Source organism: Sorex araneus, chromosome 1 (assembly GCF_027595985.1).
Source record: "Sorex araneus isolate mSorAra2 chromosome 1, mSorAra2.pri, whole genome shotgun sequence".
Taxonomy (NCBI): Eukaryota; Metazoa; Chordata; class Mammalia; order Eulipotyphla; family Soricidae; genus Sorex; species Sorex araneus.
Genome location: NC_073302.1, coordinates 427,441,854 through 427,469,767, shown reverse-complemented (window position 1 = coordinate 427,469,767; position 27,914 = coordinate 427,441,854). Strand labels below are relative to the sequence as shown.

The 27,914-nt window shown below is 62.5% G+C and overlaps 1 protein-coding gene across 1 annotated transcript; it reads left to right on the top strand.

Annotated features, from left to right (window-relative positions):
* Positions 1 to 2,260: 2,260 nt before the first annotated feature.
* KCP (kielin cysteine rich BMP regulator) lies at positions 2,261 to 27,856 on the top strand. Its single transcript, XM_055129255.1, has 42 exons — positions 2,261 to 2,342; positions 4,040 to 4,179; positions 5,385 to 5,574; positions 5,650 to 5,726; positions 6,397 to 6,481; positions 7,815 to 7,882; positions 8,025 to 8,121; positions 8,205 to 8,287; positions 8,433 to 8,526; positions 10,046 to 10,134; positions 11,101 to 11,194; positions 11,275 to 11,354; positions 11,436 to 11,529; positions 12,601 to 12,686; positions 12,785 to 12,866; positions 13,088 to 13,240; positions 13,323 to 13,429; positions 13,507 to 13,600; positions 13,902 to 14,075; positions 14,179 to 14,261; positions 15,245 to 15,338; positions 15,412 to 15,600; positions 15,788 to 15,958; positions 17,580 to 17,756; positions 18,730 to 18,815; positions 18,922 to 19,012; positions 19,139 to 19,221; positions 19,303 to 19,396; positions 19,963 to 20,136; positions 20,227 to 20,360; positions 21,034 to 21,154; positions 21,933 to 22,012; positions 22,158 to 22,257; positions 23,083 to 23,171; positions 23,467 to 23,569; positions 23,656 to 23,798; positions 24,077 to 24,249; positions 24,338 to 24,449; positions 24,564 to 24,665; positions 26,448 to 26,612; positions 27,130 to 27,436; positions 27,545 to 27,856. Exons 1-42 carry the CDS (start codon positions 2,261 to 2,263, stop codon positions 27,802 to 27,804), a joined length of 5,100 nt encoding a protein of 1,699 aa, XP_054985230.1. The 3' UTR covers positions 27,805 to 27,856.
* The last annotated feature ends 58 nt before the right edge of the window (positions 27,857 to 27,914 follow it).

Genomic DNA, 27,914 nt, shown 5'->3' with positions numbered 1-27,914 from the left:
TACCCAGAACTGAAGGGATTCAGCCCCGAATCCTCAGATCCAAGATGCTCTGATCTCCGACGGGGTCCTGAGCATCCATCCCTCCGGGCTGATGAGGCACAGGACTGTGGGCAGGTGGAGGTATGGTGGGCAGGGGTGAGGGAGCAGGGGAGACGGCTTCAAGGCTAGCGTGTGCTCCTGATGGATATGCGGAGACACTAATCCATTGGCACCGAGGTCCCCTTGAAGACGGCTTCAAGGCTGGAGGGAGGGAGCCCGGGTCCCATCCCTGGCACCACCCGGAGTGGCCCCTGAGCATTGCTGGATGTGGCCCTCAAACCAAGAAAAGTAAAATAAATAAGTAAATAAAGACGCACTGTCCTGTGTTTGACCCTGTGGCTATCTCTAGTGAAACGACCCATTCAGAGCTGGTTGCACCAACTCTGTATTATTATTATTATTAATTCTCATTGATGGGGAACACTGGCTGTGCTCAGAGCTTATTCCTGGCTCTGCACTCAGGGATCACTCCTGGAGGGGCTCAAAAGGACCACATGGGGTGCTGGGGATCAGACCTGGGTCAGCCGGTGCAAGGCAAGTGCCCTCCCAGCTGTACTATGGCTCTGGCCCAAACCAGCATGGACTAGAGGTGCCGGGCTGCTCTGCTCGGCCTGCAGGGGCCTCTGCTCTGGGCAGCACAGGTGCAGGACGGCCCGGACGCGGCAGAAAGCTCTAGCGCAGCATTGGGTAAGAGGTCGTGCTACCGGGAAGGGCCAGCCGAGGCTCCAGGGGAAATTTCCAGAATCCCAAGGGAAGGGAGGCGTGTGTGGACATGGGGCCACCTGCAGGCAGGAGCCTCAAACATCTCCTGCTCCCCCCCACTTCAGCACCTCCAGACTCAAAGAGGATCTCCAGGGGTCAGTCTTGAGGAAAGGACATAAGAGCCAGGCAAAGGCTCCGGAGGCCCGGCACTTGTTATGGAGGCCCTGGTGCTGCCAAAAGCAAAAAAAAAAAAAAAAAAAAAAAAAAAAGGGGTGGGGTGGGGAGAGGAGAGAAGAAGGGAAGAAGGGAGGATGAGGAGGGGAGGGGAGGGAGGGGCGGGGCAGCCGGCCGTTCTGTGCTCCCCGCACCGTGTGCTGGGTATGTCTCTGGCAAATCCTCTGGAACACCCCTGACCCCCGCTCTAAGAAAGCCCGCACCCAGCTTTGCACAGGGACATCCCGCTGCAAACCTTCCGTCTTCCCTTGGGGATGCTCTGATGCCCAGGTGCACCCACCGGTCCCTTGCCGGCTACAGCTACTGCCCTGTAGGTCCCCTTCGAGAAGGGGACCTCGGTGCCAATGGATTAGTGTCTCCGCATATCCATCAGGAGTACTCCCACTCCTCGGCGGGGGGCGGGGGTCGCTTTTACTGGACGCTGAGGGTCCTGCAGGACCAATGGGGCAGGCATTCTCCCCAGAGCGCAACCTTGGGCTGGTGCTAGGTGGTGAGGGACCCCAGCTCAGGAGTTACTCCCGGACCGCTGCGGGGGAGCCGTGAGGTGCTCAGGACGGGGCTCCAGCCCGAAGGGTTCTCTCCCAGCCGGCCGGGGAAACACCATCTGTGTTGACCACTCCTGCGCCTGGGATCAAATGCCAGGAAAATTGGGCTGATTCGTTAGCGCCCCCTGCAGGCGCTAAGAGGCGTGGCATTGCCTCCGCGCCGCTGGCGTCCTCGCGGTCAGCCTTGGTCTCTTGCGGGGGGGGTGCACCAGGCGAAGCCCACGCCGAGTCCTGCTCCGAGAGAGAGGCGGTGTCATCAGCCCACTGCCCAGGGTGGCGTCTGAGGCTGACGCAGGCCCGGAAACGTGCCGCCCCGCGGCGCGGGCAGCTCCCAGGGAGCAAGAGCCGGAGCACTGCTCTCCGAGTCCTCTGTGCTCCGAGTCCTCGGTGCAGCGCCACAGTCCCTCGAGGCTGTGGGCGGTGAATATGGGGGCGGGGGGATCAGCCAAGGAGCTAACTCTGGTCCACGCGTTCCACGGGGGGCGCGGGGCACAGTCGGGCACCCCCAAAAAAAGGCGCAAAAGGGTTGAAAACGTCTAGTCTAGGACCGCCATGAAGTGCTGGTCTGCACGGGGGTGGTGGCTGCGGGGGGCAGCGGGAGGCCAGGGCCCTCGCGGCTCCAGGTGCCTCCGGGGCTGGACGCCGGAAGCCGGGGGCGCTCCCCGCACGGAGCCGGTGGGCGGCGGCCTGGCGTGTCCCCCTCCCCGGCCCGCGCCCGCTGCGCTCTGGCCGCCGAGAGCATGGCCACGGCGGGGGCGCGGGCCGCTCTGCTGACCCTCCTGCAGCTCGCCGGCCTGGCCGCTGCCCCGGGGCTGCACCAAGGTGAGTCCGGGGCGGCCAGGGTTCGGGGACCAGCCGGGCGGGACTCCCCCCTTGGCGGGCTCAGCCCAGTCCGAGGGGCGCGGGCCGGGGCGGCCCTGCCTGGGGTGCGTGCGCCTGGAGCGTGCGCTCTGTCCACCGCCCCGTTGGTGGTCGGCCGGGTGGAGAGCGGAGGGAGGGGCGGGGGTGGCGGGGGGGTGGCGGGGAGAGGGGGTGGGCATGGGGGAGAGGCCGAGCCTCGGGGTCCCCCGGGGGAAGGGGCTTCCGCTCTGGCCTTGAGAGGAATTCCGGCAGCTGCCGTGGTGGGGGAGAGGCTGGCCCGGAATCTGGGAGTCTGAAGTTAATTATTTGTCTGGAGAAAGCGGGGCGGGGTGCGCTGGGAGAGGGGCCCTCCGTGGGAACCGCGTTGGAGTCTCCGGCTGCACTTTCCCAGGGGGTGAGCAGGGAGGAATGGGTGGGGGCTCAGTAAGGCTCCTTGCTATGGCAATTGCCCCCCACCCCCCCTCGGGCTTTGTGCCCCTCTGGGGTGCTCCTCTGCCTCCAGGCCAGCCTGCCTGGACTCAGAGCTGTGCTGTCTGCAAGCCTGGGGACGCTGAATATGGGGGGGTGGGGCTAAAGGGGTCGGGGGGCTAGGGGGCCAGGGGAGGCTGGGGGGGGTCAGAGGGGCTCAGGGGTGCTCAGCAGGACCAGGGGGAGGCCCAGTCACAGAAGGCTAAGATGTGGACACCTCATCCTTGCCCCCCTAAGTCAGGGGACTGGAGGGAGAGCAGGGACAGGAGCTGATGAGGGGACAGGGTGACCCTAAAGTGTGTATGTGAGTGTCTGCACTGACTGGGGTGTGGGACTGATGGGGAGCACTTGGGGAAGGTCGCATGTGGACTTGCAGCAGGGAATCCCTACTCTCCCCTCCCCTCCCAGCCCTCCTTCTCCTCCCCCCCCACTTCTTCCCCTCCTCTCTCCTCTCCTCTTCTTCCTTCTCTTTCTTCCTTTCCTCCATTCTGTTCATCTCCCCTTCCTCTTCCTCCTCATCTTCCCCACCCCCCCTCCTCTTTTTCCTCCCATCCTCCTCCTCCTCCTCGGGAGCTGGAGCGATAGCATAGCCAGTAGGGCATTTGCCTTGCACGCGGCCGACCCAGGTTCGATTCCCAGCATCCCATATGGTCCCCTGAGCACCACCGGGGTAATTCCTGAGTGCAGAGCCAGGAGTGACCCCTGTGCATTGCCGGGTGTGACCCAAAAAAAAGCAAAAAAAAAAAAACCATCCTCCTCCTCCTCTTCCCCATCCTCCTCCCCCAGCCACACGCCATCACCTTCACCAGGGGCAGGTGCCTGCACTCAGCCTCTGCCCTGAGAGCTAGGGGGGGGCCCTCAGTCTCCCCACCCTTCAGGCACTGCAGTCAAGTGCTCTTTCTGAATCCCCCCTGCTACTATGGGGTCCTGGAAAGAGTGGCGAGTTTTGGGGTGTGGCAGCTCACCCCTCCTGTCAGCGGGGGTCCTTGCTGGCAGGTAAGAGGATCTGGAAGGTGGGGTGTGCTCCTGCCCCCCCTGCCCCCCTCCTCCCTCTCCCAGGGCTGTGGACTGGATATAGGGTCCTGACCAGCGCCCCCTAGTTTGGTCCCCGAGAGCCCCTCTTCTTTCCAGGGTGAAATTTGGGTTGCAGAGTCCCTCACCTGGAGCCTCTGCCTTCTTGTGCCCTGCAGATGGGGCCCTCCCAGGGGAGCCCCCTGAGCTTGCTGAGCCCGTTGAACCCCAACAGGCCTACTACTCCCGGGAGCTGTGGCGCCCCCTTGTGGAGCGGCTGGGAAGGCTGGAGGCTGAAGTAAAGGAGCTGAGTGCACAGGTAGCCTGGAACCCAGGGGGCCGGCACCTTCGTCTAGGGGAGGAAACGGAACAGGGTTCTGGATCAAGGGACCCAGGAGGCTAGAAGAGAGCTTTGTTTTTAAAAATGCACCTGGAGGGCTGGAGTGATAGCACAGTGGGTAGGGCGTTTGCCTTGCACACGGCCGGCCCGGGTTCGATTCCCAGCATCCCATATGGTCCCCTGAGCATGGCCAGGGGTGATTCCTGAGTGCAGAGCCAGGAGTGACCCCTGAGCATCGCTGGGTGTGACCCAAAAAGCAAAAAATTAAAAAATAAAATAAATAAATAAAAAAAATAAAGATGCACCTGGAGCCAGAGGGCTCGTACAGCAGGGAGGGCACTCACTTGCCTTGCACGCAGCCAGCCCAGGCTCGGTCAGTATGGTCCCCTGCACCGCCAGCAGTGATCCCTGAGCGCAGAGCCAGGAGCAAACCCACAGCACCACCAGGCGTGGCCCCCAAAAAAAAAACTAAACAAAAAGGTGCTCCTGGGGCCAGTGAGATGCTCAAAGGGCTGGAGCACGTGATTCACACACGGGACCCGGGGCTCCATCCTGGGCACTGCCTGGTCCCCCCACACCAGCACAGACAGGCGTGTCCCCCAAACACAAATCAAATCAAAGAATAAGGGGCCAGAGAGAGTGCCGGAGCTAAGGCACTACCCAGGTTCCATCCCCAGTACTACACGTGGTCCCTAAAGCACCGCTAGAGGCCGCCCGCCACCCCACGCTCCTGAGCACGGAGCCGGGAAAAGCCCCTGAAGCAGTTGCGCCTTGACATCCTCCTGGACGCAGCTGTGCACAGGGCTTCTCATCCCCCGCCCCAGGAAACAGACGCACCTCCTCATCGGAGCTGTGCACGCTGCTTTTCTCAAACGACTTGCAGTGCCCTGATATTTTGCCCAGCCCCGTTTCCAGTTCACCCTGTATCCGGCGAACATTCTGGACCTCCTGGCGGGAGCCTCAGAGATGGGTACCGGCCTTGGGGCGGGACAATCGGACCCTCCCTTGGGCCCGTCTCCCGCTGACAGCCGTGACTATGGACCCTCCAGACCCTCCTGCTCTGCAATCATCGCGTTTGCTTCTCATCCTACCCCATTGTCATCACCCACGAATCGGCGTGAGGCTTGCGGGGTGCAGGGTGAGGGGAGCCTTGCTGAGGCCCGCTTCTCCCTCCCGCCCCCCAGAACCTGGAGCTGCAGGCTCGGCTGCGGCGGCTGGAGGCCTGTGAATGCCGCCCGGCTGCCCCGCCCTGCTGGCACGGGGGGCGCGCCTGGCCCGAGGGTGCGCGCTGGGAGCCCGACCCCTGCGCCGTGTGCGTGTGCCGCGAGGGCGCCGCGCGCTGCGAGCCGCAGGCCGCCCTGCCGCACTGCCGGGGTGAGTCCCTCGCGGGGGCGCGCCTGCGGGGGGGCCTGCGGACGGACCCCCAGGACAGCGCTGTCTCCTCCTCAGGCTGCAGCTACGGTGGCCAGACCTATCAGCATGGGGAGACCTTCTCCCCTGACGGCTGCACCACCTGCCGCTGCCTGGTGAGCGGCTGTTCCCCGCCTCCTCCCTCCCCACCTCGCGCACCTGTGCCCGACTTTCCGGCCCCACCGCCCCCCCCCCCCCGCAGCCCAGGGGATGCCCCAACTCCCACCCCAACCTGTGCACCCTCTGTGTCCCCTATTTTTGCCAATATGGGGTACCCCCCAGAGTGAGGTGCTGGAAGGATGGGGGGCTTAGTAGCCTCAGGGGCAATTGGGGGTGTTTTCTTTTGTTCACTCAGTAGATTTCTGGGCTGGGATGCTGAATAACTTTATCTGAAAAGCGGGGGGGGGGTGCTTGGGTCTGGGAGCTCCTGGTCCCCACTTGCCCCTGTACCCCTGTGTCTCTCCCCAACCCCCCAACCCGCCCCCCCCCCCCCCGCAAGCTGCCCTCCCTTGCTCTGCCCCACAGCCCTGCGATGAGAACGTTTGGGAACCCTCTCTCAGATTCCCCCCTCCTTGGGGGCTTTGCTGGCTCCTGAAAGAGATGATTTGGGGGGCTGGAGATGAGGGGGTGGAGTGGGGATCTCTCTCCTGCCTCTGGAACGAGGGGATCCCCTACACCCCAATCCCAGGCTTGCTCCTCTGAAGTGTCTCGGCGGGGAGGGGGAAACTGACCCCTCCCCCCAGTCCCCCCCCCCCCCCCCGCCAGCCCCTGTCTGCTTCCCCACAGGAGGGAGCCGTCACGTGCACCGGGACGCCGTGCCCCAGAGACCCCTGCCCCGAGCCTGGCACCTGCTGCCCGCACTGTGAGCCAGGTCCGTCCCGCACTCCTCCCCGTGCCCCCAGTACCCTGGGCAGCTGGGGCCAAGGGACTCCAAAGGAAGAAGCTCAGCTCCTCCCCCGGACTCTGGCCCGGGACCCCCAGGGTCTGTTTCCTGCCCTTGGGGAAACTGCAAACCCAGCTCAGCCTCGCTGGAAAGATCAACAGCCCGTGGAGTGGACCCCTGTAGAGCGCAGGGCCCGGAGGAAGGGGCGGAGAAAGGGCAGCCCAGGCTGAGCTGGGAGGGGGCGCAGCGCTGAGCACAGGCTTTGCAGCAGGACCCCAGGGCTGGTGGCCAGCCAGGCGGCGCTGCCCCGAGGGACCCCCAAGCACCAGTGGCCCATGGCGGGGGTGTGGTGTGCGGGACAACTGGCAGCAGGGAGGACTGGACACGGGTTCGGCAGTCGGGTGGGCTGTGAACTCAAGGGAGAGTGGGTCTCAGCGACAGACGGGGCTGGCCTGCGGGCAGAGGGCCGGAGAGCAGGGGACGAGAAAGGCCGCTGGAAGCAGACGCCTGCAGCTTTGCAGTTCTTCTTTTGCCCATCTTTTCTTTCACTTTTTCTCTTTACTTTCTTTCCCTCCTTTCCTCTCTCCTTCCTTCTTCCCTCCTTCTCTCCTTTGCTCCCTTTTTCTTTCCCTCCCTCCCTCCCTCCCTTCCTTCCTTCCTTCCTTCCTTCCTTCCTTCCTTTCTTTCTTTCTTTCTTTCTTTCTTTCTTTCTTTCTTTCTTTCTTTCTTTCCTTCTTTCTTTCTTCTCTTTCTTTCTTTCTTTCTTTCTTTCTTTCTTTCTTTCTTTCTTTCTTTCTTTCTTTCTTTCCTTCTTTCCTTCTTTCCTTCTTTTCTTTCTTTCTTTCTTTCTTTCTTTCTTTCTTTCTTTCTTTCTTTCTTTCTTTCTTTCTTTCTTTCTTTCTTTCTTTCTCCTTTCTTTATTTCTTTCTCCTTCCTTCCTTCCTTTCTTTCTTTCTTTCTTCTCTTTCTTTCTTTCTTTCTTTCTTTCTTTCTTTCTTTCTTTCTTTCTCTCTCTCTTCCCCCTCCCTCCCTCCCTCCCTCCCTCCCTCCCTCCCTCCCTCCCTTCCTTCCTTCCTTCCTTCCTTCCTTCCTTCCTTCCTTCCTTCCTTCCTTCCTTCCTTCCTTCCTTCCTTCCTTCCCTCCCTCTCTCCCTCCCTCCCTTCCTTCCTTCCTCTCTCCCCTCTGTGCTGGCTCCCTGACTGCCTGACTGCCATCTGCTCAGGCCTCTGTGTGTACCTACTAAAGCCTGGGCGGTGCCGTGCCCATTGGATGGGGTGTCCTCTGGACCACTCACTTGGGGGCCTGGCTCTGGTTTTTCCAGACTGCCCTGGAGGCCACAGGGCTGGGGAAACGTGGCACCAGGAACCGTGTGTCATTTGCACCTGCCAGGTAAGGGGCTTGGGGCCTGGTGTCCACTGCCGTCCGCCTCCCTGCCACTCGGCCAGCCCAGGGCCCGGCGGGCTGCAGAGCCTGGGCCTGTTCGGGGGCTCGGGCCTGAGAGGGAGGAAGGGGGGCTCGTGTCTGTCCACAGGCAGGGACTGTGCAGTGCGGGGGCCCCCCCTGCCCAGAGCTCAGCTGCCTGGAGAGCTACACGCCCCCTGGAGAGTGCTGCCCCGTGTGCCGGCCAGGTGACCCCCCACCCACAAAGCGGCTGCCTCCCGCGGGGTCCCCTCCGGAGACCTTCTGCTGACCAACCTGTCCCCCTCCCCAGGCTGTGAGTACGAGGGGCAACTCCACGAGGAAGGGGCCAGCTTCTGGTCAGGCTCCAACCCTTGCCTCCAGTGCTCTTGCCTGGTGAGTGCCCGGGCCTGGGCACCCCCCCTCCACCCTGCACTGCCCTGTGCCCTCCTGCCGCTCTCCCTGCCCCGCCCTCCCAACACACACACACACACACACACACACACCACATCCCGGTGTCACGGCTGTGGTTCTCCTGCAGAAGAGCCGGGTTCACTGTGTGCCCGTGACGTGCCCGCCCAGCGCCTGCTCCGAGCCCGTCCTGAAGCCTGGGCACTGCTGCCCGACCTGCCCAGGTGAGAGTCTGCCTTGCCTAGCGGGGCCCCGAGGGATGGCCGTCCCTTTTGGCCCACCCCAGAGCCCGCTCTGCGCCTGAGGCCTGGGGAAGGGCGGGGCTCACACTCCACCCTCGCGGGGGCGGGCGTGAGGTCCCCGTTCTCGGGCATCAGTGTGCTCTTCTACCTGCTTCACTTTGTGGCGGCTGTTGCCATGATGGGGGCGTTGACGCAGCTGGATGGCGCTACCCACTTGGGGTCACAGCCTTTGAGGGTGGCACATGCATCCATTCTGGTTGAGGGGCGAACCGGAGTCACACTCTTGGCCAAGGTGTTCCCATGCCGGTCTCTCACCCTTGGTACTCGGAGGGCTTCAGTGGTGGCAGATGCAGGCACCTGACCGTGCACTAGAGGTTACACATGTGGAGCTCTGGGGGTCCCAGACAGCTGAGCCACCAGGAGTCCCCTTGGCATGAGTGGGCCAGGCTGCGAGCAAACTCCTGGCCTTCCATGCACCAGGCAGAAACCTCCAGCCCCTGCCCATTCCCTCGGTGCCCGCCCCGCTTGACTCACACACTTCAATCCTATTGAGGAGGGGGAGTGCAGAGGTTAGCGTGCTCTCTTGCACGCAGCCAACCCTGTTCAATCCCTGGTACTGCATATGGCTTCCAAGGACTTCCCTGAGTGACCCGTGAGGATCTCTGCCAGGAGTAAGCCCTGGGCAGTGCTGGGTGTGGCCCCCCAAACAAACAAACAAAATCCCCCAAAGCTGGGCTGGGGGTGGTCCCCTAGAGCTGGGATGCTCAATTTTTCCCTTGTGATTCTCCTTAAAACACACACACGAGGGGCCAGGGCGGTAGTATAGCGGGTAGGGCGTTTGCCTTGCACACGGCCGACCCTGGGTTCGATCCTCAGCATCCCATATGGTCCCCCTAGTACCACTAAGAGTGACCCGAGTGAGGAGCCAGGAGTAACCCCTGAGCATCACTGGGGTGATGCTCAAAAGAAAAGAAAAGAGAGACAGAAACAGAGAGACACAGAGAGAGAGACAGAGAGACAGACAGAATACACAGCCGAGGTGGCAGTATTTCCGCGCTTGGTTTTGTGTTCACCTGTGATCATTCCTGCTGTGGACAGGCTGTCTATGGAACGGCAGCTCCTGGCTTAGGTAACAGGGCTCTCGAGGCCACGAGAGGGTGGCTGAGGGCACTCCTGGGGGCAAAGGTACGGCACTCAGGAAGGAGACCCAGAGACCCACCTTGTCTGGACCCCGCGGAGAGTTGCAGGAAAGGGCCCCTCGAGCTGGAGCGGGTGGCGGAGGGGAGAGAGCAGAGGGAGAGGGTCCGGTTGGGTCAGGGGGAGGTGGGCGTGCACAGGGAGGGGGGCACGGGGGTGCCCCTGTGGGGACCTGGGGGCCACAGAGGGTTGTAAGCAGAGGCTGGGGGGCTCTGGGCCCTCCGAGGGCATGTGGGGCATGGGGCAGGTAAAGCTGGGGTCCAGGCCGGCTCCCATCAGACCCCCCTGCCCCTCTGTCCCCCAGCCCCAGGCTGCTCACAGGGTGACTCACACGTGGAGCATGGCCAAGAGTGGACTGTTCCTGGGGACCCCTGCCAGATCTGCCGGTGCCTGGTGAGTCCCAGAGCTGCTCCCCGACTCCGCCCCCACCCAGGGCCCCACCCACCACTTTTCCACTGGGCACACAGAGGCTGGGGGGGCGGGGCTCGGGTAGAGGTGGTGTCTGATAGGGACACTGAGGTAGCCACAGGGTCATGCCCCTGAGGGCCAGCTCTGCACCCTGCGGGCCTTCAGCACAGGCATGACTTGGCTCGGGCAGCCCCTGGCTGCAGGAGGAGCGGGGACAGGCAGGGACAGGCAGCCAAGCTCCGGGCGGGAGGCCACTCTGGCGTGAGATGTCTTGATCTGTGCGGTCACTACTGCCTGTGGCCATGGAGTGCTGGAAAGTGGCTGTCCCATCGCAGATAGGACATCACAGACAGGCCCGAAGTGTAAAGTACACAGCGATTTCAAAGGCTGCTATGAAAGAATGGACAGTATCCATTCTTTCCATTCTATCCATTCGATGCTAAAAGAATATCTGGGATCTCTCAGGTTGAATGGAATTTAATTTAGATTTGATGGGGGGACGGTTGCGAAGGAGTTGGGTGCCCAAATTTTAGGTTTTTTTGTTTCGTATTTGATTTGTTCATTTTTCGCGGGGGGGGGGGGAATATAAAGCGGTGCTCAGGGTCTGCACTCAGGAATTATTCCTGGTGGTGCACTGGGGACAATATGGGATGCGGAGATTGAACCTAAGTCAGCTGTGAGCAAGGCAAGGACGGAATATTAATGTGTCCTCCCCTGCCCTCGGCTCAGACGTTGGACTCCTGAGCCCTGGGTGATAGCTCCAGGGGCGGGGCCTTTGGGGTGATCAGGTCGTGTGAATGGTGCCCTTAGAGAGGGGACAGGAGGAAGAACCCCTCTCTGGAGTCAGAACGGCAGAGGGGCACAGACTTCCAGCAGTGATGTCTGGGAATAGGGACCTAGAACCTGGCCTGAGCTCTGATGTCCCCCCCACTGCCCACTCTGCCCGCCCAGGAGGGCCAAGTCCAGTGTGGCCAGCGGGAGTGTGCCAGCCTCTGTCCCTACCCTGCCCGGCCCCTGCCTGGCACCTGCTGCCCGGTGTGTGACGGTGAGTCCGTGGGCAAGAGGGGCCCGGCTGGGGGTCCCAGCAGGGTGCTGGGGAAGCTCTACGGCTCCTCTTCCTCGCAGGCTGCTTCCTGAACGGGCGAGAGTACCACAGCGGGGAGACGGTGGGCTCGGGGGAGCCCTGCTCGCACTGCCGCTGTGCCGTGAGTGTGGGGGGCGGCGGCGGGGGGGCGCAGTGGGGTGGGCCTGCCCCCCGCGCCGTGCTCACTGTGCCCTGTTGACAGAACGGGAGTGTCCAGTGCCAGCCCCTTCCTTGCCCACCCGTGGCCTGCAGACACCCGGGCAGGGTCTCAGGGCAGTGCTGCCCGGGCTGTGACGGTGAGTAGGGGTTCGGGGCCCATCAGGATGGGCTACGGTGCTTCTGCAGAGGACCCAGGAGCCCCGGGGCTGAGGCATAGGGACACCCCTCAGACAGCTCCAGGCCTCTTCCTTCACCTCTCGTGTGTGAGCGCACGTGTGTGACCATGGGGGTTGTGTGTGTAAGAGTGTGTGTGTGAGTATAAATAAGAGTGTGTTTGTGAAGGAGCATGTGTGTGACTGTGTGTGTATGAGTGTATGCGCATGTGTGTGACCGTGTGTGGGTGTATGTATGAGTGTGTGTGTATAAGAGTGTGTGAGTGAGTGGATGTGTAGGAGTGTGTGAGTGTGTGTAACTGTGTATGAGTGTGTGAGTGAGTGGATGTGTATGAGTGTGTGAGTGTGTGTAACTGTATAAGAGTGTGAGGATTTGTATGAGTGTGTGAGTGTGTGTAACTGTGTATAAGAGTGTGAGGACGTGTATGTGTGCATAAGAATGTGTGTGCAGGAGTGTGTTATATGGTTGTGTGTATGAGTGTGTGAGCATGTGTGTGTGACTATGTGAGTGGTGTGTGACTGCATGTATGAGTGTGTGTGTATGAATGTGAGTTTGTGTGGGTATATGTGTGTGTGAGTTTGAGTGTGTGTCTATGTGGGTGTATATGTAAGAGTATATGTGTGAATGTGGATGTATGTGGGGATGGGTATATGTGTGAGAGTGTGAGCATATGTCTATGTGGGTGTGTGTAACTGTGAAAGTGTGAGTTTGTGAATGTAAGCAAAAATGTGAGTGTGAGTGTGAATGTGAGTGTATGTGTGTGAGTGTGAGTGTGTGCCTGTGGGTGCACTTGTGCATGAGTGGATGTGTGATTGTATGAGCGCGTGTGTGAGCCTGTGTGGTGCTGGGGATCAGACTCAGGGCCTCACACCTACAGAGCGTTTGCTCTACTGAGAGCCACATCTCCAGCCCCCTCACTTCTCATGGCAGACTGGGCCTCAGGGGTGGCGGCTCTGGGGGTGCCCAGGTCAGGGGAGGGAGGGTCCCCTGGGCAGCACGAGCCCTCTCCAGTGCCGGTCCGTGTCCCGGTCCAGGCTGTGAGTTCCAGGGCCTGCAGTACGGGAGCGGGGAGACCTTCCACCTCCAGGAACAGGGCCGCTGCATCCAATGCTCCTGCCAGGTAGGTGCCCGCCCCCGGGCCGTCCTCTGTCCGTCTGTCCGTCTGTCTGTCTGTCTGTGCCTCCTCCCTCCACAGTCTCTCACCAGCCCTTCTCCTAGGCCGGCGAGGTCTCTTGTGAGGAGCAGGACTGCCCGGTCGCCCCCTGCACCCCATCTGACTCTGGCCTCCCTCTCTGCCAAGGTGTGTGTGTGTGTGTGTGTGTGTGTGTGTGTGTGTGTGTGTGTGTGTGTCGGGGTGGGAGGACAAGCACAGTGACTGGGGGGTGGGGGGTAGTTCCTTCCATTCTAATTCCGTGAGCCATTCCAGAATGTTCTGTGAACCAGGCAGGATGCAGGGGTGGGTGTAGGAGGGCCATGATGGGAAGGGCGGGGGTCCCTCTGGTGACAGCCGCCTCCTCCCAGCCTGCGTGCTTGATGGAGAGGAGTTTCCGGAGGGGGTGCAGTGGGAACCCCATGGCCAGCCCTGCACCACCTGCTCCTGCCGTGATGGGGTGCCCTCGTGTGGGGCTGTGCTCTGCACCCCCCCAGCCTGCGAGCACCCCGCCCAGCCCGCTGGTGAGTGCCCCTCCCCACCCAGCCCAGCCCCCGCAACGGCACCGGGGGAGAGGGGGCGCTGCTCACGCTGTCCTCCGCCCAGGTGCCTGCTGCCCCATCTGTGACAGCTGCGCCTACAGTGGCCACGTCTTTGCCAACGGGCAGGACTTCCAGGACATGGACCGCCCGTGCCACACCTGTCGCTGCCAGGTACCCTGCACCAGCTGCTGCCGTGGCAGCCTGCCCCACCCCCCAGACCCCCTGCAGCGCCGTCTCCCTGCTCTCAGGATGGGACCGTGCGCTGCTCTCCACTCCCCTGCCCGCCCACCACCTGCACCACGCCCGAGGTCACCCCCGGTCAGTGCTGCCCCCGCTGCCCAGGTAGGTGGCCCGGATGCTTCCTGGGTCCGAGGCGGAACTCTCTGGACCGCGCAGCAGGGGATGGAGGAGGAGAGTCCAGGCTGCCTCCTGGGCACCATCCCGGCTGCTCAGATGGGGCCTCTGTGTGGTGCGCCCGGTGCCAGCACACACCTAGCCCGCCTGTGCCCTCGGAGTCTGTGCCCCCGCAAGGCGCTGAGGCCTGGCAGCCTGTGGTGCCCACGCGTGCTGGCCCCCGCCAGACTGGGGCAGAGGGCGCTGAGCGGGGGCCGCAGCACCGCCCGACTTTGCCCGCCCCGCCCAGATTGCGTCCTGGAGCAGCAGGTGTTTGTGGACGGCCAGAGCTTCTCACACCCCCGAGACCCCTGCCAGGAATGCCAGTGTCGGGATGGCGAGGCCCGCTGCCAGCCCCGGGCCTGCCCCCGCGCCCTCTGCGCCCACCCGCTGCCGGGCCTCTGTTGCCAGAATGACTGCGAGGGTGAGGGGCATTCGAGGGCTCCGGGCCCGCCCGTGGACGCTGAGGGCTGGGGAGGACCCGGCCTGCCCCAGGCTCCCACAGCCCACAGCCGCCCCTCCCCCAGGCTGCGCCTTCGGTGGCAAAGAGTACCCCAACGGGGCAGACTTCCCGCATCCCTCGGACCCCTGCCGCCTGTGCCACTGTCTGGTGAGTCTACCCCACCACTTCCCGGGGGCACAGCAGGAGGCAGTGAATGGGGCTTGGGATGTGAGCCCCCGAGGGCTAACCCTCCCATGGGGCTTTGTTTGTGACCCCAGAAGTGTCTATATCTCCTGTGCATAGATACACAATGTATATCCCACATGGTACACTCCTGTGCATATCCTGCATGCACATCCGAGTGTGCATCTTCATGCACATACACTCCTGTGTACATATTTCTATGTGCATATCCCTGTGTGACTATCCCCATTGGTGTATCCCAAATATATATTCCCATGTGCACATCCTGTGCATGCATATTCTGTGTATATATCCTTGAGGGCATATCCTCATGTGTATATTCCCATGGGCTTATTCCTGAGTGCATATCCCCATGTGTATATCCTGTGTGCATATCCTTGTGTGTATATCTGTGTGTATATCTGAGTCCATATGCTCACATGTATATCCCAGAGCACATATTCTCATGTGCATATCCCCATGTGTGAATCCCATATCTCTGTGTATATCCTTGAGTACATATTCCTGAGTGCCTATCCTGTGTGCATATCCCCATGTGCATATCCCCGAGTACATATCCCTGTGTACATATTCCCATGTGCATAAATCTGTATAATATTCCCATGTGTCCTCCTGTGCACAGCCCCAAGTGCATAGCCCCATGTGCATATCCCATGTACATATCCCTGTGTGCATGTCCCTATATGCATATTCCCATGTGTGTATTCCATGTGCATATCCCCATGTGCATGGCCTGTGTGCATATCCCCATGTGCTATCCCCACATATATTGTCTGTGTGCATATCCCTATGAGCATACCCCAACGTGCAGAACCTATGTGCATATTCGCGTGCACAGCCTGTGTACCTATCTCCATGTGCATATCACCATGTGAACAGCCTGTGTTCATATCTTTGTGCTCATATCCCCGCATGCATAGTCTGTGTGCATATATCCTACCCTGCAGAGTGGACACGTGCAGTGCCTGGCCCGCCGCTGCCCACCCCTGTCCTGTGCGGAGCCTCTCTTGCAGCCCGGGGAGTGCTGCCCGCAGTGCCCGGGTAGGAGCTGCACCCCTGAGGCCACTCCTGGGGGGTGCTTCTGCACTCTCCCCTGACCTCGGCCCACCCCCAGCTGCCCTCTCCAGCTGCCCACTGCCAGGGGACACAGGGACGCTCCCCCACCAGGAGTCCTTCTCCCCACCGGGGGACCCCTGCCGCCGCTGTGTGTGCCTCCACGGCTCCATGTCCTGCCAGCCGCTGCCCTGCCCGCCTGCCATCTGCACCCACCCGCGCCCCGGGCCCTGCTGCCCCTCCTGCCAGGGTATGCCACGCCCAGGGCCGCCCAGCCAGTGCCCACGCCTGCCCTGGTGCCTCGCCCCCTCCACTCCCCCCTCTCTCCAGCCCCGGGACCTGCATCTTCCCACATCGGGGTCCTTGCCAAATTTGGGGGTGGCCCCCCACCCACCGGCCCCCCCAGCCCTGTCTTCTCACCAGCCCCCCATCCCCAGGCTGCCTCTATGAGGGGAAGGAGTTTGCCAGCGGGGAGCGCTTCCCTTCGCCCACTGCCGCGTGCCATGACTGCCTATGCTGGGAGGGCAGCGTCAGCTGTGCACCCCGAGTCTGTGCCCCCGCGCCCTGCCCTTTCCCTGCCAGGGGCGACTGCTGCCCGGCCTGCAATGGTGAGAGCCCTGGGGGCGGGGGTGTGGGCAGCCTCGTCTTCCCTGCCCTGGAGGGGGGTGTAGGGTGTTGGGGGGAGTTGAGCCGCAGCTGGAGTGCTCAGGGAGCACCCCCAGAGGTGCCCAGGGAACCCTACGGGGCTCAGCTGCATGCAGGGCGAGAGCCCGAGAGCCAACCCCTGTCCCCCCTCTCCGGGCCAAGACCCCAGGCCCAAAGGGCTGCCTGCAGGCTATGCCTGAGGGAGGCCCAGCTCCCAGCCTGGTTCCGTTTGGTTCCTGAGCACCCCCGGGGGGGATCCTCCAAACGAAATTAAATAAAGAGGGGGTGGCGTGGAGAGATGGCAGAGGACTTAAGGCACTTGGTTTGCACCCCACTGACGCGAATTGAAATCCCGGGCATCATGTGGTCCCCTGAGCATAGGGCCAGGGGTAAGCCCTGAGCACTGATGGATGTGGCCCTCAAAACATTAAAAAGGGTTGAGGTGGGGCTGGAGCGATAGCACAGCAGGTAGGGTGTTTGCCTTGCATGTGGCTGACCTGGGTTCGATTCCCAGCATCCCATATGGTCCCCTGAGCACCGCCAAGGGTGATTCCTGAGTGCAGAGCCAGGAGTAACCCCTGTGCATCGCCGGGTGTGACCCAAAAAGAAAAAAAAAGGGGGTTGAGGTGGGACTGGAGCGATAGCACAGCAAGTAGGGCATTTGCCTTGCATGTGGCTGACCTGGGTTCGATTCCCAGCATCTCATATGGTCCCCTGAGTATCGCCAGGAGTAATTCCTGAGTGCAGAGCCAGGAGTAACCCCTGTGCATTGCCGGGTGTGATGCAAAATAATAATGATGATGATGATGATGATGATAATAATCACTGTCATCCCATTGCTCATCGAGTTGTTCGAGTGGGCACCAGTAACATCTCTCATTGAGAGACTTATTGTTACTGTTTTTGGCATATCCAATACGCATGGGTAGCTTGCCAGGCTCTGCTGTGCGGGCTTGATACTCTCGGTAGCTTGCCGGGCTCTCCGAGAGGGGTGGAGGAATCGAACACGGGTCAGCCATGTGAAAGGCGAACGTCCAACTGCTGTGCTATCGCTCCAGCAAATTATATAATATTATTATTATATTATTATTAATAATAATAATTAATAAAAGGGGGTGAGGAGAACAGCATCCAAGGTCCGGTTGCCCCACACTCCCCCCTCCTCAGAGTCCCTAGAAACATCAGAAAGGGGCACCTGGGTTCCGCACCCTACCCCTGGCCCCTCAGGCTTGGGAAGATGCTGCCATCCGGCCAGGCTGCACCCGCTGGGCCCTGCCCCCAGGTCTGTGTCTGAGCCATAGGTCACATGGGCCCAGAGATACCGCACAGCGGGCTGGGTGCCCACCTTGCACACAGCCAACCCAGTTCAGCCCCCAGCACCGCCCATGGTCCCCAGGCCCCAGCAGGTGTGGTCCCCAGACCAAAGCAAGCAAACAGACCCCAAAGAACTCACAGGTCCCAGGCTGAAGGGGGGAGAGAGGCGGCCACACCCTCCGCCCAGTGGCCTTTCCCGTGCCCCCGCCCGCCCAACTGTGTTCCACGATGCTGACCTCTCCCTCCTGCCCTCCTGCTGCCCCTCCCCAGGCTGTGAGTATCTCGGGGAGTCCTACCTGAACCACCAGGACTTCCCGGACCCCCGTCAGCCCTGCGGGGCCTGCAGCTGTCTCGAGGGCTTCATCACCTGCACCCGCCGGCCCTGTGAGCCCCCGGCCTGCAGCCACCCACTCACCCCGCCGGGCCTCTGCTGCCCCACGTGCCAGGGTAGACGCCACGCCCCAGCCCTGCAGCCCGGGTTTGGTCCCCTGCACCCCTGGCCTCCGTCACCTCTCACAGATGGACCCCTTGTCTTCTGCCTTGGGATCGCGCACTGCCTCCGTCATGGCCCGTCCCAGGACCCAGAACTCACCTAACCCAGAGTCTCCAGTCACGGTTGCAGCCGGCTCCTCCCTCAGCTCCCTCCAGAGCCCGGCCCCGCTCCCCTCACTGCCAGGAGGCCTGTTCCCCGAGGCCCCCCCCATGCCACACCCCCCCGTCAGCCAGCCTCAGACTCACACGTCTCTCGTGCAGCCTGACTGCTTCTCCCCACCCCAGCTCCCTTTGCCACCCTAGAACCCCGGCTGCGGGAGGGGTGCGTCTCTGTGTGTCTGCCTGTGTATGCACACGTGTGGTTCAGGAATGCGCTGAATGCATGTGTGCACTGCCGTGTGCATCTGTGTCTATATTGCCTGTCTATGTGTGCATGCGTTTGTGGGTTGTATCTATTAATGTATCTGCCTGCCTGTGCACATGTGTGCATTTCTGTTTGCACATGCACGCACATGTCTGTCTGTACATGTGTGCATTTTTGTGTGTACATCCACACATGTGTATAGTGGCCTGTGGATTGTGCTTATATGTGCTTCTGTACATGAGCATGTGTATATGTGTAGATCCACGTGTGTTTTGTACATCTTTATGTGTGTGTGAAGGAGGGCTTATCTGCAAATGCCTGCAGGTACACTGAAGACCCTGTGTGTGCATGTGTACATATGTATACATGCACATGTGTCTGTATGTGTTCATGAATGCGTGTATATGCGTGTGTATATTGTTTCTGTATGTGCATCTGTATGTGTGCACAAGTATCTCTGCGGTCAGCTTGCTGCAGACCTACATGTGTATGTGGTGCGTGTGTGTGTGTGTGTGTGTGTGTGTGTGTCCGTGGCAGTTCTCCCACTACGCGCCCCTCTGCCAGGATGCCTCTACCACGGCATCTCGGTCGGGCCCGGAGAGACCATCGCTGACCCTCTGGACCCCGCCTGCTCGCTCTGCAGCTGCCAGGTGGGTCCACTGCCCTCCTGTGCCCTGCAGCCTCCGGTGGGCAGGGCTGGGCGCACCCAGGGAAGGGGGCGGGCAGCAGGGACCACAGGGCGCCCTCTCACCCCAGGAAGGGTCCATACGCTGCCAGAGGAAGCCGTGCCCGCCAGCGCTGTGCCCGCAGCCGTCTCCAGGCCCCTGTCTCTGCCCCGTCTGCCACAGTGAGCTCTGAGCCCCCCACACCCCCCTCCCTCCCTTCTACCAGGTGGGGGCGGGGGTGGGGGCTGCTGAGGGGGGCCTGTCTGGGGAAGCCCAGCCCCCAGCCCAGACACGTGTCCCCGCTGCAGACTGTGTATCCCAGGGCCGGGAGCACCTGGACGGGGAGGAGTTTGAGGGGCCGCCTGGCAGCTGTGAGAGCTGTCGCTGTGAGGTACAAAGGGCACGTGGTGGAGGGGCTGGCCCCGGGGGTGCCCAGGCCCGGGGCTGGGCCATGACTGTGCGTATCCCACAGGCCGGCCAGGTCAGCTGCACGCGGCTGCGGTGCCCGCGCCTGTCCTGTCCACTGCAGGTCACCGAGCTGGGGAGCTGCTGCCCGCGCTGCCGAGGTGTGTCCCGCTCTGCCAGAACTGCCCCTTAGTCCCACCCGCCTCGCCGGTCCCCTCTCAGATCCCCCAGCTCCACCCCTGCCCCTCCCGCTCCTCCGGGACAGACCGGACCCGCCCTCTGTCCGCACCGTCCCTAGTCATCACCGCCATCAAGGGTCAGGGCTTGAGCTCGGCGCGTCCCACCCGTCCAAGCCTCCCATGACCTCAGCCGACTACAGCCCTACAGCCTCCTCTCGGTTGGCACCTTACAGCCCACTGAGGTGCCGCCACCACTGGCTCCAGGCAGGGGGCAGCACCGTGGCCAGCCCCGGGCCCCCTGCTGCCCGCTAGAAGCCCCCCTTAGCTGCCCCGGCCTGGCCTGCTCTCCCCTGCTCTCCCACCCCTGGCGGGGCAGGCAGGACCACCGAGCTACTCCCGGTAGACACAGGAAGACGGGCACTCGGCCCTGAGCTCTGCCCTCGGAGGCCCCCAGGCCCACTGCCCCCTTCCTCCCTGCAGCCCCCCGGGGTGCGGGGCCCAGCGCCAGGCGTGCGCCCTCAGCCTCAGCGCCCCTTCCTCCCCCGCAGGCTGCGTAGCTGACGGGGAGGAGCACCCTGAAGGCAGCACCTGGGTGCCCCCCAACCGCCCCTGCTCCTCCTGCCTGTGTCACGATGGCGTGGCCACCTGTGCCCCCGTCCAGTGTGTCAGCACCTGCGCCCGGCCGCACCGGGACCCGGGAGACTGCTGTCCCCGCTGCCCCGGTAGGGAGCCTGGGGTGGGGGCTGCGGAGGGAACCCACTCCTGTCCCTGGGGCTGGGAGGACCCTGGGGCACTGAGACCACCCCTCCCAGGCACTGCTGCCAGCCCGGAGGTCCCCCAGGCCGCTGCCACGGGCACCCGAGGCTGTGAGCACGGTGGGCGCCTATGGGAGCCTGGGGACACCTTCCAGCCCGGGTCGGACCCCTGCGAAGTGTGCGTGTGTGAGGTAGGTGCGGGGCTGAGGGCCGCGGGCTGAGGCACGAGGGGTCACCGGGCTGTGGACTCGGACACTGGTGCCAGATGGGGATGGGGTGGGCAGTGGGCAGGCACTCGCGGCTGGAGCAGAGGGTGGGCATGTTGAGGGATGGAGACCCCAGGGAAGTGGGGGGGGGCTCTGGAAGGGGACAGCTGTGAGCAGGCAGATGGCCCCCTGGGAGCCGGGAGGGGGGAGGGCGGACACAGCGTCCAGGCGGTAAAACTTGCGGCGGGTCAGGCTTCCGGGAAGAGGAGCCGAGTGCCCTGGGGACTGGTGGCCGTGGGGCTGGTCAGGGCTCACTGAGTGTCCTCAGTCTGGGCAGGAAGCGCCCAGAAGATGGAGCGACCTGGGGTTGCAGGGAATAGGGCACCTCGGGGCCAGGGGGCAGAGGGCACCTCGGGGCCAGGGGGCAGAGGGCACCTCGGGATCAGGGGCAGAGGGCACCTCGGGATCAGGGGAAAGGGAGCACCTTGGGGTCATGGGACAGAGAGAACCCTGGAGTCAGGGGGGAGGGAGCACCTCGGGGTCAGGAGGCAGAGGGCACCTCAGGGTCGCGTCATGGGGAAGGGGGCATTGTGGGTCCCGGGGGCAGAGGGCACCTAACGCTCCCAGACCTGGCCCCATGTCCTGCTCCTCCTTGCAGCTGCCGCCCGGGAGCCCCCCCAGCCTTCGCTGCCGGCGGCACCAGTGTCCCAGCCTGGTGGGCTGCACCCCCGACCACCTCCTGCCCCCTGGGCCCCAGCGCTGCTGCCCCACCTGTGCCCGTGAGTCCCCTGATGCGGGGGGAGAGGGGAGGGGGAGGCCGCCACCACCCCCCAGAGTGACGCTGGTGGAGCCAGCCTGCTTTTCCTCCCTGGGGCCAGAGGAGTGTTCTGGAAGCCCAGGGACTGGCCGCTCAGACATGCACAGGATGCCCAGCAGGGGGCGCTGTGGACAGCTGTGCTGGCTTAGTGGGGGCGAGTCCAGTCTTAGCCACGCTGGCCGGGATGTCCTTCCCGGGGGAAAAGGGGGTGAACCTTAACTTAAGCGTTTGCAGTGTTTGTGGTGCTGGCAAGTGTGTCCATTGTGGAGATCACTCATGGAGCTGTGTGTGCCAGGGACTGTGCCCAGACATGCCCTCTGCCACTGGAGCCATGTCCGTCCGACCCTCTGCCCGATGCTTTCGTACCCATCCCCCGTCATTCTCACCCGTGCCCAGTGAACTGGGAATTTGCGCCCCTTGTGATGGTTGAGGACTCGGAGGCCCAGAGAGGTTGGTTCATCTGCCCCAAGGGCCCAGGACACAAATGCAGGCGCAGGGATTGAGTGGTTACAGGCAAAGTGGAGGAAAGTGGCAGGGCCCTCAGTGACCCGGGCTGGAGGCGCCAATTCCCTCCCAGCACCCGCACCCCCGGTCGCTGAGCTGAGCCAGTGGGGAAAAGATTCCTCCTTCCCGGGCTCAAGGGGTTGGGTTACGGGCTCTCTCTGAACCCCAGAAGTCTGGCTCACAGCAGGAGCCGGATCCACCAGCCGTCCTCACTGCACCCCTTCCTGTTTTCACAGAGGCGCTGACTAACTGCACCGAGAGCCTGGTGGGGGCTGAGCTGGCCCCACCTGACCCCTGTTACACCTGCCAGTGCCAGGTGCGCCCCTTCTTGAGCCCCACTCTCTGAGTCCCCTGCGGCAGCTTGGGAACCCCCTGCCCCCACCACTGCTCACTGCTGTGAGTGTCAACCGCCGCCTCCCTTCCCGCCCCTCCCCCTGCCATGCCCCCATCTCTTCCCCCAGGACCTGACCTGGCTCTGCGTGCACCAGGCCTGTCCTGAACTCAGCTGCCCCCGCTCAGAGCGCCAGACCCCCCCAGGCAGCTGCTGTCCTGTGTGCTCTGGTAGGTGCCAGGATCTCAGAGCAGGTGGCGGCCAGGTGGGGCAGTGTGGCCTGGGTGGGGGGTGTTTGCGACTATGCTCAGAATGCAGCCTTCATTGTTTCGTTAGGTTGTAGAAATGGGGGATCCTACGGCAGGGAGCACCTCTGCTTTGCACGCGGCTGATCCAGGTTTAACCCCAGGCACCTCATATGTCCCCGAGCTGTGCCAGGAGTGAGCCCTGAGCACAGCCGGGTGTGGCCCCCAAACCAAAAATAAAGAAATAAATGGGGGAGAGGAGACCGAGCCGGTGGGAGTCAGGGACCAGAAGCTCAGTTCTCAAGTGCTGGGCTGAGTCTTCCCTTGGGCGGGGACCCTGGTCATTCTCCCGCTGTCTGGGCAGAAGCAGGACCGTCATCTCCTAGGCCCCTGGGATGCAAGTGACAGCAGGGGACACCCGATACTGGGGGCCTTCAGGGTCAGCCCCAGGGGTCCTGGGACACGCAGCTAGAGAGACAGTACCCTGCCCCCTACCCCTCTTTCTTTCTTTCTTTCTTTCTTTCTTTCTTTCTTTCTTTCTTTCTTTCTTTCTTTCTTTCTTTCTTTCTTTCTTTCTTTCTTTCTCTCTTTCTTTCTTTTTCTTTTTTTTTTTTTGCTCTTTGGGTCTCACCCGGTAATGCTTAGGGCTTAGGGGTCACTCCTTGCTCATGCACTCAGGAATTACTCCTGGCGGTGCGTGGGGGACCATATGGGATGCTGGGAATCAAACCTGGGTAGGCCACGTGCAAGGCAAACGCCCTACCCGCTGCGCTATCACTCCAGCCTCACCCCCCATTTCTTCCTTCCCAGAATGCGTGCTGGAGCCTGGCCACAGAAGGGTGGCAGATGGGGAGAGCTGGCGGGACCCCCACGACGCCTGCCTTGCTTGCATGTGCAATGTGAGCGGGGTGCGAGGGGGCATATGTACCCCTCTGAGACACCCAAAGGGGGGAGTGACCTCCTGTGACCCCTCTGCCCAGGCAAGGGGTGGGGTGTTTCGGGGTCACTGGGGAATGGCGCCCCTGGAGGCGAGAGGGAACATCGCGCCCTGGACAGAGTTTGTTGAGGCTCCTATCAGCAAGGGAGGAAGGGTGGCGGCTTCCCACCATGTCCCGGGAGGACCCCCGAAATAATGTGAGGCCAGAAACCCCGAGGTCTGCGGGGATTCCCTAGAGCAATGACATTCGTCCTTAGCGGGGCCACGTCGAGTGCCGCAGGGAGGAGTGCCAAGCCCTGGACTGTCCGAGGGGATGGGCGAAGAAGCGGGAAGCTGGCAGCTGTTGTGAGCAATGCCAAGGTGCCCGTCGGGATGGGGAAGGTGGTGGAGAGTGAGGTCCAGGGTGGGGGACAGGCAGCTGACCCTCCCCCGCCCTGTCCACTCAGTCCCAGCTCAGTCCTGCCTGCACCAGGGCCGGGAGGTGCCCTCCGGGGAGCACTGGGTGGTGGACGCCTGCACTAGCTGCTCCTGCGTGGCCGGTACCGTGCGCTGCCAGAGCCAGCGCTGCCCGCCGCTCACCTGTGGCCCCGTGAGTGACCCGAACCTGGGCACTGGCACTGTCATTCTGGCGCAACTAGGCGAGGAGGGCACGACCGGTTGGGCAGCAGCCTGGGAGCCTTAGGGATTGGGGGGAGGGGGCGGGGCGGGGAGGGCGCGGGGTGGGGGGAGGGAGAAAACCCGGGAGAGGTGCAGTTCCAGGCACGGCCACGAGGTGGTGCCCTGAGCCCGCTCTCGGGCAGCCGGGACGGGGCGCGGGACCCAAGGGAGCCCCGTGTGCCTGTCTGATGGTGGCTGGGGTGCGGCCAGGACGATGCTCCCTCCCTGAGTCCCGGCAGCTGCTGCCCCCGCTGCCTGCCGCGGCCCGCTTCCTGCATGGCCTTCGGAGACCCCCATTATCGCACCTTCGACGGCCGCCTGCTGCACTTCCAGGGCAGCTGCAGCTACGTGCTGGCCAAGGACTGCGGCGGAGGCGACTTCAGGTGCTCCCGGGGCTCTGCCTCCTCCCGGGTCCTCCCCCACACACCCCCGGCCCCGCTGACCGCTGCACGCGGGGCTCTCCCCATGCAGCGTGCAGGTGACCAATGACGGCCGGGGCCGGAGCGGCGTGTCCTGGACCCAGGAGGTGACGGTGCTGCTGGGGGACGTGGCCGTCGGGCTGCTGCAAGGCGGCGCGGTCACGGTGAGCAGATGCGAGGACCCACCCGGGTGGAGATGGGTCCCGCGGGGTCTCCTGGCTGGGCGTCCGACGTGCCGCCCCCCCCAACACACACACCGCATCCCCTTCCTGCTGCAGGTAGAAGGTCAGCCGGTGGCCTTGCCCTTCCTGCGGGAGCCGCTGCTGTTCGTGGAGCTGAGGGGGCGCACTGTGATCCTCCACGCCCAGCCTGGGCTCCAGGTGTGGGCCGGGGAAGGGGGGGCCCAGGGCCGGGGCGGGACACTGGGTCTGTGTCTCTAGAAGGCGGGGACTGACTCCCTTGGTCATACCAGGCCACGGAAGTGAGAACGTTTTCTGGATTCTGAACTTGGCATAGGAGGGGAGCAGGCCCAGAGACTTGGGGTTCTCTGGCTGGAGTGCTGAGCCTGTTTTATTTTATTTTTTTCCCTTTTTGGGTCACACCCAGCAATGCACAGGGGTTACTCCTGGCTCATACACTCAGGAATTACTCCTGGCAGTGCTCGGGGGACCATATGGGATGCTGGGAATCAAACCCGGGTTGATCGATTGCATGCAAGGCAAACGCCCGACCCACTGTGCTATTGCTCCAGACCTTAGCCTGTTTTTTTTTTTTTTTAATTAAATGTTTGTTTTGATTTTGGGTCATACCTGGTGATGACAGAGATTACTCCTGGCTCTGCACCCAGGAATTACTCCTGGCAATTGCTTGGGAGACCATATGGGATGCCCAGGATCAAATCCGGGTTGACTGAGTACCAGGCAAATGCCCTACCCACTGTACTATCGCTCCCCCAAGCCTGGTTTCTAAGAGCAGTTTGGTGTGTTTTTGTTTTTGTTTTGTTCTGGACCACACCTCAGGAGGCCCAAGGGCTACCCGCAGCTCCGTGCTCGGTGGACCACTCCTGACGGTGCTGGGGGTGCAACCCCTGCCCCTGCATGTGAAGGAAACTCAGACCATTGAGCTCTCTCTCTGGCCCCTGAACTGTTGGGGGAGTTTTATCATATTTTCTTATGAATTTACTTTTCAGTCTCTGTGAAATCACAAACCTACTCGTGATTGGGTTTCAGGGGTCCACTTCCCTCCACCAGTCCTACCCCCACCCCATTCGCCTCCTTCCTACCCGTTACTTCTACGAGAGGCTCTTTATATACACATGCCTTTGCACTGTGGTTTACAGTACCGTCTCTGATACGTTTTCATGTCAAAATGTTGAACGCTTTGCCGTCTTTCAGCACCACCTCCAGCTCCGGGGCTGAATGCTCCCTCCCATAGACGCTGACCCCCTCCCCGCCCCCCTCCTGCCCCCTCAAGGGACCTGTTTCCTACCACCCGCCTCCTTTGGCCAGCACCCACTCACTCTGCATCTCAGCTGCCTCACCTGGAGGGTGGGGAAAGGGCCCGTGGGTCGGGGAGCAGAGCTGGAGGATTAGCGGTTCCGTCCAGCTCCCTTGCTAGTCACTCACTGTGTCCAGTGGAGCTGCTGGCCTGTCCACAGATGAAGGCTTTTGTTTTTTCATCTGGGTTATTTGTGATTTGTCCTTGGGAGTCCCAGCTGACATCAGAAGGTGTGTTTCTGGGTATGGGTTTCACTCCAGCCAAGAGCCCACTTTGGGATGTCCAGGGAATCCTGGCTGTTGACTCTTCTTTTTTTTTGGCTTTTTGGCTTTTTTGGGTCACACCCGGCGGTGCACAGGGGTTACTCCTGGATCATGCACTCAGGAATTAACTCCTGGCGGTGTTCAGGGGACCATATGGAATGCTGGGAATTGAACTTGGGTCGGCTGCGTGCAAGGCAAACGCCCTACCTGCTGTGCTATCGCTCCAGCCCCTGTTGACTCATCTGTGTGTGCCCAGGGCTGGACGAGCTAGGAACTGACTTTGGGCAGTCGCCACCTGCCACTCTCCTCTGCACCAGCAGGGGGCGCGCTGACCCCAGGGCCAGGAGGGACTGCGGGGTCCCTACTTTCCCCACTCCCTAGAACCCCAGCCTTTCTTCCCAGGTGCTGTGGGACGGGCAGTCCCAGGTGGAGGTGAGAGTGCCTGGCTCCTACCGGGGCCAGATCTGTGGGCTCTGCGGGAACTTCAATGGCTTCGCCCAGGATGACCTGCAGAACCCGCGGGGGCAGACGGTCCGCACGGCGGCTGCGTTTGGGAACAGTTGGCAGGTGAGGACCCAGCTGGTCTGAGGCGGGTGTGTTGAGGGAGGCTCCGTTGCTATGGAAGGGGGGGTGGGCTCTGAGGGTTTCTGTGTTGGGGGGGGGGGCTCTTTGCACATCCTAGCGTTGGGGGAGGCGATAGTACAGCGGGGAGGGCATTTGCCTTGCACGCGGCCAACCCAGGTTCGATCCCCGGCATCCCATATGGTCTCCTGAGCGCTGCCAGGAGTCATTCCTGAGTGCAGAACCGGGAGTAACCCCTGAGCACCGCTGGGTGTGGTTCCAAAAGCCCCCTCCCCACAAAAGGCTATTTTTCTAGACCCCCTGCTCTTCCTGCCTACACTGGGCCTTGGTTTGTCCATCTGTAAAGTGGGAGCAGAGGGAAAGCAGCCAGTGCTCCCTTTGCAGTTCTTGGTGGGAGGTTTTCCGAGAGGCTGGTGGGAAGTGCTTCAGGGAGCGGGGGACAGAGCCCACCTCTCCTGGGCACTGACCCCTCAGCCTTGCTACTTTCCTCCGCCCCCTCCAGGTCCCCGAGGGGCCGGGACCTGGCCGAGCCTGTTCCAGGGGCCGAGAGGTGGATCCGTGCCGGGCCGCGGGTTACCGGGCCCGGCGCGAGGCCAACGCCCGCTGTGCAGTGCTCAAGTCAGCCCCGTTCGGCCGCTGTCACGCCGTGGTGCCCCCTGAGCCCTTCTTTGCTGCCTGCGTGTATGACCTCTGCGCCTGCGGCCCTGGGGCCCCGGCTGACGCCTGTCTCTGTGCTGCCCTGGCGGCCTATGCCAGCCACTGTCGCCAGGCGGGGGTGACACCGGCCTGGAGGGGCCCCACGCTCTGTGGTGAGGGGACAGTGCCCCAGGTGGGGAGGGGGTGAGTGTGGGGGAGGTACGGGCAGGTGGGCTGCCGGGTGGGGGTGACGTGCCCTGCTCCCCCCCTTGCCCCCACAGCGATGGGCTGCCCCCTGGACCGAGGCTTCCTGTTTGACGAATGCGGCCCGCCGTGCCCCCGCACCTGCTTCAACCGGCACGTGCCCCTGGGCGAGCTGGAGGCCCACTGCGTCAGGCCCTGTGTGCCCGGCTGCCAGTGCCCAGCCGGCCTGGTGGAGCACGAGGCCCGCTGCATCCCGCCCGAGGCCTGCCCCCCGGTGCTCGTCTCCGAGGACCCGCCCCCCGGCACCCACCCCGAAGCCCCGGGAAAGGCACCCTGAACCTCCCAGCCCCGGCGGGATTCGTGTGGTCAGTCGTGTCCACTGCAGGACAGTGCCCAGCGTCCCTCCCTCCTGTCCCTCTGTCAGCAGCAGTAAACGGCCCCAAAAGC